The sequence below is a fragment of the Gymnoscopelus microlampas genome (genome assembly GCF_963454915.1).
Source record: "Gymnoscopelus microlampas genome assembly, chromosome: 21".
NCBI classification, from domain to species: Eukaryota; Metazoa; Chordata; class Actinopteri; order Myctophiformes; family Myctophidae; genus Gymnoscopelus; species Gymnoscopelus microlampas.
This window is the reverse complement of record NC_139958.1, coordinates 42,783,953-42,794,103: the sequence shown is the minus strand read 5'-3', so window position 1 is coordinate 42,794,103 and position 10,151 is coordinate 42,783,953. Positions and strand designations below refer to the sequence as shown.

The window sequence follows — 10,151 nt, the reverse complement described above, 5'->3', positions numbered from 1 at the left end:
AATCTGAGACGCATTAACTGAAGCATAATTCTCTTTATTTGGGTATTTTGTTATGGGAACATATGCAGAGATACATGTTTTGTCAAAGGTACAAATCTTTTCGGAGGTCCCACCCATCCACCTTCCCCAACAGCCGAACTCTTTAAAAACGGTATTAACAAACCTCTACAGTGTCATCGCAAACGTCGCCACCCCAGCAGTGAAGCCAACATAGATTCTACAATATGTATATATGGATATAAAAAATAAAATTCTTTACATTATTATTAAAGATAACAGTTACTTGAGGTGAAAATGCCTTTTTTTTTTTTACCCAAAACAATATTACAAGATACTGTATGGTTTACAGTACCAACCTTGAACTCAGGCCTTAGCCTATGCACCTTGAAAAAGGCCATAGAATGGAATTTGGCTGAGAAGCAATAATGTTTCGCTCATTCTAAAATCTGTAAGCAAAACTAGAGATACTGAAATATATTCAACTTTTAACAAAACTACAATACTGTGTGGGGATAAATTCCAGATACCAGAGGTTTTTTTTTAATATATATATATTTGCCACGTAACACACAACTATGGACTTCTCTCCACCACAAACTTCAGCAAGACAAAATATAACATGCATTTAAAAAAATATTTTTTTTTAAAGGAAATTAACAAAACGTTCAGCAAATATTCAGTCTCTATTCGTCTGTTATTTACTGAAAACAATAGTACTCACAACAATAGTCATTATGCCTTGATAGTTGAAGCTATACAACATCTGGGTTTAGCTAAAGAATACATTTTGAGTAGCGTCCTTGAATAATTCTTCATGTACTAATAATAATTCTTCACATACTGTTGTACAATCGCAGTCTAGGCACTTTGACGTCTCTGTGCTTGAATGTGTTTTTGTTCATCTCTTGACTGTGCATTAGGGCTGGGCAATAAGCCAAAAATATATCCAAGGTAATATTTAGAACCAATTGTGAACCAATTTAGAAGCAAGACTTAACCTTGCTCATATAGGTTATTCGAATGATCGAGAAGCAATTTTTTTCCATATACATGTCAACGAATAGTCAAAAAATAATAATACTTTTCTTTCTTTTATAATCGACTGAATCTATTGTCTGATCGACCACATAACCTTGTCACTATTTAGAAATACTGTGTATTTATTTTTAATATATATATATATAATCTTTCATTAGTAGTAATCAAGGCAAAAGTCCTATTGCCCAGCCCTACTAACGGCCTTGTTATTCTAGCTATATACTGCTGCCTTGTGTGAGATACTGCTGTAAGCAGTCAATAGACATTTTGCGTTGCACCACAATTTACTATTTTACAATACAGGCCCGTTTCATTTTTACTTAAAGTAGAAATTTAAGCAGTTTTGTCTCTGCATTACATCAACGATGGGAACCAAGCAATACGGTGCTTAAACTATGATCTCGCTGTAAACCATAAAGTCATTCAAATGCAAGACCGCTTAGCATGTAAGAGTGATGCCATCCTCCCCAAATATTATTACCACAATAACATACCATAAAATACACATTTTTATATTCTACATATGACAAAAAATAATAATAATTAAAGACGTCCTCTTATATAATAAGCTGCTCATAATCATGTTTTTTCTTATTTTTTAATGAAATACCCACAGGTTCACAGCAATGGTAAAATAGGGAATATTCATTCCCTGATAAATACAGCACTTCCAAGGCATGAAGAAACCAAATCAAAATGTTATTATTAATAACTTACTTATTAATTAACATATTATGTGCCCACCGTCTTTGTTCATTTCTATACTTCAGTGGATCTGGTAAGAAGCTACAAATTGTGGGAACCTCCTGATTTTACAGTCTGTCACCGTCACGGTGGAAACCTTGCATGTCCAAAACCTATTAGGAAATGTAAAGAATATATATATTACCCGTGTTCCAATGGATCCAATGTAGTTATTATTTAGTCACAAGCTCTTGTTAATACTTTTCATTGGTTCAATATTTATAAAACCCACGGACGCACTTTTAACACTTCCAACCTCCTGAGAATATTTTGGGTAAATAGCGAAAATAGCAGATCTACAAGCACACAATGCGTCACAGCTTGTTGTGAGCTGGTAGATCGGCTATTTTTGTTACTTTTGGTGCGATGAATTATAAAATAGGGCATTAATGCAAAAATTAAGTGAAATATGGAGATACAAGGTTTCTGCCTGACGACGACGAGCTGTTCCCTGCAATCAATGAACCGTGGTTACATTTTGTAACTTGTCATCATCATTTTTCATTCAGTACACTTGTGCAACAGTACATTGGAACGTACATTTACATTTATTATGTTTCAAATGATAAGGAATTGGGATGAAAGTAATTATTGATGGACTTGAACCATGGAATATGTTGAACGTCCAGATCCAAATGCTTTGCATGGCAATAGCTGGATGCAAGTTCAAGTGGAAAGGCTTTGATCAAAAGCACTTTGGCAATAAATGATAGCACTTAGATGTTGAACGTGTACCTGATCCATCCGAGACCTTATGTGACAACTGTAACAGGCCACTAAGCATCCTAACAAACGTAGACGTATCCAATGCAAAAATCATAGTCCAGAAGGAAGTCAGAGAGAGCCCCAGCATTACCAGGTTTGCTGTCATTTTTACTGCGTGGCTCCTGGGGGCAAAACCGTCAAAGAAGAGGGTCTGCGTTCGCGACTTATCTCGCAAACCACTGGACCTACAGTAATCAGTGCCAAATGTAGGCCTAGGAAGTAACTCCCTGCATCGTAAATGTTTCTTTAACTTTTTCTTTTTACTTTAATTTCCTCCTCGAAGTCAAAGGAGGTCAGGTCGGGCCGAAAGGTCGCTCAAATTTTGAGTCGTACGTCATAGAAACGTTGATTGATTGATGTCAAAGACCGACCCACAAGAAGGCGTGAGAGCCACACCGTTATTGGCCATCATTATGCTCTGATGATCTTTGCAATGCATTCAAACTATTAAGAAGCAGAGATACACTCTACAATACTTCACACAAGCTGTTCATTGGTTGAGGTTTTACTATGACAGCGGCAGAGGTCGCACTCGGATCTTTTGGATGCAAAAGTAAAACAAAAAAACAACCTCAAGTCGTCCGTGAAGATGAACGAACGGATCCATTCCAACGCTGCAAGTTGCACATGTTTACTCTATGAAAGACAACTGAAAATACAGGCGATTCGGCGACAGCGAAAATACTCGGGTGTTTCTTACTACAGTGGTTCTCAAAGTGGGGTTCAGGGACCCTCTGGGGTTCCTTGAGGAGGGTTCCAAATTGGACCCTTTACAGGGTCTGCAACTCTCAGAGTTATTGGGGGGGTCCTTGAAATTCAAGGTTTGAGAACCACTGTCTTACTAAGGCCCAGATAGAAGTGAACGTGTGTGTGTAAATAAAGATGGTAGAGAGACAGGACTAATTTGAACAGTTTTACTTGTTTTTTTGGCCACGCGGAGCAGCTATGTCCTCTTCTGTGTGCGTCTTGTACCTGCCGTTGTGCTGGGCGCTCGGTGACGACGTCATGTCCTCACTGGGCGTGGCGGAGTCTTCCCTGTCACTTTCATACTGCCTTTCCACCTGAAAAAACAACAACATAACACAACACTGAATGACAGCCATATCACTGGGTGCATTAAAATTGTAATAAAAAACAAACAAACACGTAAGCCGTTTTTTTTGTGTGAGTGTGTGTGTGTGTGTGTGTGTGTGTGTGGCGCAACAATGCAAAAGAAACTGAAATCAAACGCACATAAATTTGTTTACATAACACACATTTTGGCATAGAATTCGAAGATTGCGGAATAGTTGTCTGGCTACGCGATACTACTAAGTGAGTAAGTGAGACAAAAAGTGCATGGTCTGGATGGGAGCGATCTCCAATTCTTTTCAAACCCATCCTTACTGCATAACGCACATGTGAACCAAATTAAATCCTGACCAATCATGATACTTCATTAAAAACGAGAAAACATCTGTGTCACTTTAGATTTGAACCACTTCAACCATATTTTATACTATTCAAAAATAGCAGATCTACAAGGTCACAGCGCGTCACTCTGTGCCACGCAACGAGCTTGTAGATCTGCTATTGTTTTTTTATCAGATTTTTTTTTGTGCAAATCTTTGAATACATACATTTTTTAAAGCGAACATTTTTAACTCAAATCTTTGCTTCCGGGGGTCCCGGAAGATGGGGGTCTACGGCCAAATACATATCATTTTAGGGGTCCTTGACGTGAAAACGTTTGAGCACCAATGATATAGCAACAATAGTTTTTTTCAGAAAACTTAGGATTTTAAAGACATTCGTAGAGTCGGCCTCAGGTCTGAATTGGCTAAGCTTCTTCCTTATTTTGAAGCACACAGAGTCCGCTGCTTGTCGCCTGAAATATGCTTTATGAATACATTTAACTTCCTGTCGTCATGGGAGGTTTACATAACGTAGTGTGACAGAGAACGTGAGAACACTGTGTCCTCTGCCACGCCTCTGTAAAAGTCACACGTCGTCCCCTGCCTTTCACACCGCAAAACGTCTTTGAGTTGTTGCACAATCCATGATGACAGGCTTTCTGCCCAATATACATCACACTGACACTCCATTTAACCCATTAAGACCAGTTTCCTGAAAAACCTCTCTTATCTCCATATTTTAACATTTTCTGTTTTTTTCGTAAATAATTACCGTAATGCCCTACTTCAGGGGTTCTCAACAGGTGGTCCGTGGACCACTTGTGGTCCGTGACGGTATTGCATGTGGTCCCTGACCATGTTTCAAATTTTTTCTTTTTTTTTTTTTCTTCTTCTTGTTCCACGGAACAGTGCATATTACCGACCTGGTGGACCTATGACGACATGTCAATGTTGTCAGTTACTGGGGTATGTCGGAGGTCAAGAAATTCCACAGAAAAGGGGGATTCGAATCTCAAGAAGGGAAAGTGTACCGGATTGCCTGATGGAGTTCATCATCATTAGGAAATGTGCCCATATAATATAGCATGTGTCTGTGTTGTCCATGGACCATTGGTTGAGAAACAGTGCGATGTGTAGACATGGGACGCATGCATAGCAAAGTGTTACCAAAGCACACATCGTAGCTCATATCCCCACCCAACACAACAGGTTGATTCTTAGTCAGGGTGGTGGTCCCTGGTTCACAAATCAGTTGAAAACCCCTGCCCTACTTGATCACTCTACAGCGTCACAAAAGGCATCAAAAGTAGCAGATCTACAAGCTCGAAATGCGGCGCGAAGTGACGCGTTTCGAGCTTGTAGATCTGCTACTTTTGCCATGTTTTAATTTGAATCCTGAAAAGTAACAGTTTTGGACATAAGGTTCCCCATCGACAGAGTACAGTATAGCTAACATCTAAATTGGCACAGACGCTTTCCCAGTTTTAACGGGTTAAGACAAGAAGAAATGGTGCATTTTGGAGAACTGAAAACTGTTATCTTGGGTCAAAAATATCCAGTTCCACATGGCCCTGTATGTTGACTCCCAGCTGAAAGAGTTGGTGCTGCTGGAACAGGCTCTATGCACAGCAGCCCTTTTGGAGAGAAATTGGGCCTCTTCTTACTTCCTTCACAGGTGTTACCAATGATACTAATGAAGGCTCTGTTCCATTCTGGTCAAACAGAGTCAGTGTGCTGAAATTGTGCATGTTGGCTCACTAGAAATACTAGTGGGTCTCAAAGTGTGGTCCAAGGACCCTCATGGTTCCTTGAGGGGGTGTAACTCTGTGAGTGTACAAATGGAACCAAATGGACCCGGGACGCTCTCAGAGTTATGGGGGTCCTTGAAATTAAAAAGTTTGAGAACCACTAAATGGAACAGAGCCTTCATTAGTATCATTGGTAACACCTGTGAAGGAAGCAAGGAAGGGGGCCAATTTCTGTCCAATATGGCTGCTGTGCATAGAGCCTATAGTATTATTAAAAGCAGAACTAAAGTTTGTTGGGTGGTATTGGTCCGTAGCTGCTGCGAGACGCTGTGAATGCAAAGGGGAACGGCGCCCTCTACAGACCTGTTTCACCTATGAGCTAATTGAAACATTAACATCACACTTGGACACGGTGTGATATCCAGTGTAACTGGATACAGAAGGTTTCTCAAACACCCGTCCTTCATACTAACACAAGTCAAAATGCCACATGTCTGTGTAATTGTTAAGATAAATTTGTTGTTTTTAGGTACTGGAACAATTATAGCAGATTTAACACAAGTTGGTATACCATGCATAGTTTATGAGGCCAGTTCAATGACATCAGCCTCACCAACTTCACAGTAGCTGCAGAAACAGTCATTTTAACACACTCCTGACCTCATCAACCTGTCGAGAATGGCGGCTCCAGCAGGGTGCTGCACCATTGAAGGAGTTACAACTACACATACTATTACTATCAAATATATGTAGTGAAATTAATTAATTTAGTTAGAGATCAAAGGGGTTATTATCATCATCAAGGATACGATGATTAGTTTTATAGTTGGTTATATCCGTTTTTAAGCTACAGTATGCCAGACAGCCTTGCTATCATGGGCACTAAGTTTGCCTCCTAGCTTGGCTCTTTTGCCATCTTATTTAACTGCCTTGAAAATGGCCTAATTCTTGTCGCTCGACAAAGTATGAATCGGTCTTAAGTATGCCAGAATAAAGTGAACCATTTGGGAATTCCCACGGTAAACACTTTTTCAAGTTGACGTGTCTTGAACAATAACCGTCTATCTTTAGACGTGCAAATGTCAGCCTTTGTATGACAGAGCAGATGAAGATTTTAAAGTGAACTAAACTTCAGTACGGAACAGAACCACCCCTGCAGTGTGTCGCCGCAGAACAGAATTTTTGCCTCCAGGTCGTGCTGATTGTTATCAGCATAAGATCAGATAGAAAGAAGAAAAAAAAACGTGTCGTCTTTATCAGTGTAACAGATCAAATATGTTTGAAGTTTCCAAAAGGTATCATCTTTTGATTTAGTCCCCAAAAAGTAGGCCAGCGTTCAATGCATTTCATACAATTGAGCAGAAACCTCAAAAGATCACATAAAATAAAGTGTATCTGTCCCCATCTGCTAAATCTGTTCTGCATGAAACCATCAAAACGTGTAGCAAATATAAAAACCACCACTGTAGCACAACACAGAGCAGCAGTAACCATCACATACCTTCTTCCTGAAAGCCCAATGTTAGTTTGAAGATATTTAACCCTTTTTAACCCATTGAAACTGGGATAGCATCTGTGCCATTTTAGATTTTAGCGTTTGCTATTCAAAAATAGCAGATCTACAAGCTCACAGCGCGCCACTTCGCGCTGCGAGCTTGTACATCTGCTAGTTTGAACTTTTTGAAATTTATCTTGAAAGTGTTTTTTTAACATTTTCAGACGGGGGGGGGGGGGTGTTCCACAACCAAATATATATCCATTTTGGGGGTCCTTGGCACGAAAAAGTTTGAGGATCACTGCTTTAGAAGGCATTTCTTGAATCGGCCTCGGGTCTTAATGGGTTAAGATGTAGTGTTTTCTTTACCTTGGTGGGCTTAGTCTTGCGGTTCATCTTCTCATCTCTGCGACTCTTTTTCCTGGAAGTGGAGCGTTCCTTTCTGTCCCTGCTGCGTTCCCTTCTCTTCTCTTTATTCCCCCTGGAAGAGAAATGAATACCGATTATTTCTAAAATAATAGTCAAATTAATATCAATTATTTCACTCTCTATACTCTGTCGACATTTCCTGATATTATAAGCCCTAGTGTGGAAAAAAGGGGGGTGATCTAGTACTGGGGGGACGCTGGTCAACTAGGTATATAGGGTTTAAGTGGTTGTGGATAATTGGATTTTAATACATGCAAAGGAAAGGCAGTGTCACTAGATTAATATCAGAAAGGCAGTGTCACTAAAGTGGGACTAACTTAGATAACAGATCGGGCAGAAACCTTGCATCTCCTCCATACTTAAACTTTGTACGCATTTTGTTCAATGCCCTACTTCGTCTTACATGAGTGATGCGGAAAAACTGGCAAAAAATAGCCGATCTACAAGCAATCTGCCATTTTCCCTGTTATTAAAACGTTTGGAAAATTTAAGTCTGTCCAAAACTGTTACTTTTCAGGATTCAAATGCAAAAATAGCAAAAGTAGCAGCTCCACAAGCTCGAAACGCTTCGCACCGCGTTTCGAGCTTGTAGATCTGCTACTTTTGATGCTTTTGCGTAACTCTGTAGTATGATCAAGTAGGGCGTTAATTTACGGCAAAAAAAAACACAAAAGGTTAGAATATGGATATAAGAGGTTTCTGCCCGACAGCAACAATATATATATCGAACCAAGTAACACTTCTGTGGTCTACAGCCATGAGAAGAAGCACAGACTATGCTGAGGTGTGTTTACCTCCTCGGTGAAGGAGATCTGGCTTTCCTCTTGGGACTCTTGGACCGTTCCTTGCTCCTCCTCTTGTGGCCCCTGACAACATAAAGCACTGGTTCTCAAACATGTTCATGTTCCCATACAAGATTAAAATGTTTCACAATCTTTACAACATTTTTTGAAAACGGCAGTGGCTCAGGGGTAAAGTGGCCGGCAGAGCAGCCGGATGGAAGCCGTGAGGTTTCCAGTTCGATCCCGGGCTCCCCCAGAAGAGTTAAGTGTCCTTGAGCAAGACGCTGAACCCCCTAATTGCTCCCGATGAGCAGGTTGGTGCCTTGCGTGGTTTCCTCCGCCATCGGTGTATGAATGTGTGTGTGAATGGGTGAATGTAATGCACAATCTATGTAAAGAGCTTTGGATAAAAGCTCTATATAAATGCACCATTTACCATTTGTAGAAGTATAAAGGGTTAAAGTGGTTAAACTGATTTTGAGGCTATATTAACACATTTTGCTGGGGACTCCCTGCGGGTCCCCGAACCCCACTTTGAGAACCATAACATAAAGAACCATACCAGTGGGAAAACTAGAACCAGGAGACCTGGTACTGCCAGACCCCTAGTGGTTGAAATCTGAATGGCCGGGCTTCGCATGACGTGTGTCCCTTCTATGTCCCTTCTATGACGACAAAGGGACAGACTTTTTTGGCTGGGTACCCCATAGTATCCCAAGTATCCCATTAATGCTTACATTTTGACCAGGGTCATTAAAACATGACCTAACTAACATCACTAATTAAATGATGAAATGCAATAAAATGCATCAATAAGCCACGCAAGCTCATGGTTTACCGTATTTTTACAGCGGTTAAGAGGGTGGGACGCAAAATGAGTCTGTCTATCTACATCTTTGCATGGTACTGTACCTAGAGCGACTGCGGCTGCGTTTCCCGTCTCTGGACCGAGAGCGTCTCCTGTGGCTGCCTCGAGCACCGCGGGAGTCGGCCACCCTCTGCCCCGACCGCTGAGACGGTTTGCTCCTGAAGTGGACAAAGACCAAAAAAAAAGTCAGTGGACTTTAGGACCTGGCACAAGAGTTCAGTTCAACCAGTGGTTCTCAACCAGTGGGCCGGGGACGACCGGTGGGGCCACGAGGGTATCGCAAGTGGGCCCCCAATTCATTGGCAAAAAACTACGATTATAATGGTAATACAACATTGATAACCCATTAAGACCTGGAACGCATCTGTGTCATTTTTAGATTTGAGCTAAAAAGCATTATTTTACACTTTGGCTATTCAAAAATAGCAGATATACAAGCTCATAGCGCGGCACCGAGTGCCGCGCTATGAGCTTGTAGATCTGCTATTTTCTTTTTTATCGTGAAAATGTGTGCAAATCTTTGAATATATATATTTTTAAAGCGAACATTTTTAACTCAAATCTTTGCTTCTGGGGGTCCCTGGAACAAAATATTTTGAGATGGGGGTCCACGGCCAAATACATATAATTTTGGGGGTCCTTGACATGAAAAAGATTGAGCACAACTGATATAGAAACATACATTTTTAAAAAAAAGTGTGTAATAAGAACTTCAAGTATACAACCTACCGGTAGTTCCATTGATCGGTCAATAAAATAAACATGCTCTGAAAATGCACACAGCCCACCCATCTGACCACTTAAGCGGTCAGGAGGGTGGGCCCGTGACTGCTTTCGATATTTTTCAAGCGGGCCCTGATGCAGAAAAAGGTTGAGAACCACCAGAGT

At 40.6% G+C, this 10,151-nt stretch overlaps 1 protein-coding gene across 2 annotated transcripts in view; it reads right to left on the bottom strand.

Annotated features, from left to right (window-relative positions):
* Positions 1–15: 15 nt before the first annotated feature.
* srek1 (splicing regulatory glutamine/lysine-rich protein 1) overlaps positions 16–10,151 on the bottom strand; it is a 28,338-nt gene continuing 18,202 nt past the window's right edge. Inside the window, exons 8-11 of one of the 2 annotated variants that reach the window (XM_084047444.1) lie at positions 9,308–9,421; positions 8,408–8,479; positions 7,554–7,665; positions 16–3,608 (exon numbers count right to left, since the gene is read on the bottom strand). In XM_084047444.1, the coding sequence (XP_083903570.1) occupies positions 3,462–3,608; positions 7,554–7,665; positions 8,408–8,479; positions 9,308–9,421 (445 nt within the window). In that variant the 3' untranslated portion in view covers positions 16–3,461. The remainder of the gene's footprint in view (positions 3,609–7,553; positions 7,666–8,407; positions 8,480–9,307; positions 9,422–10,151) is intronic. The other variant, XM_084047445.1, reaches the window with a different exon arrangement.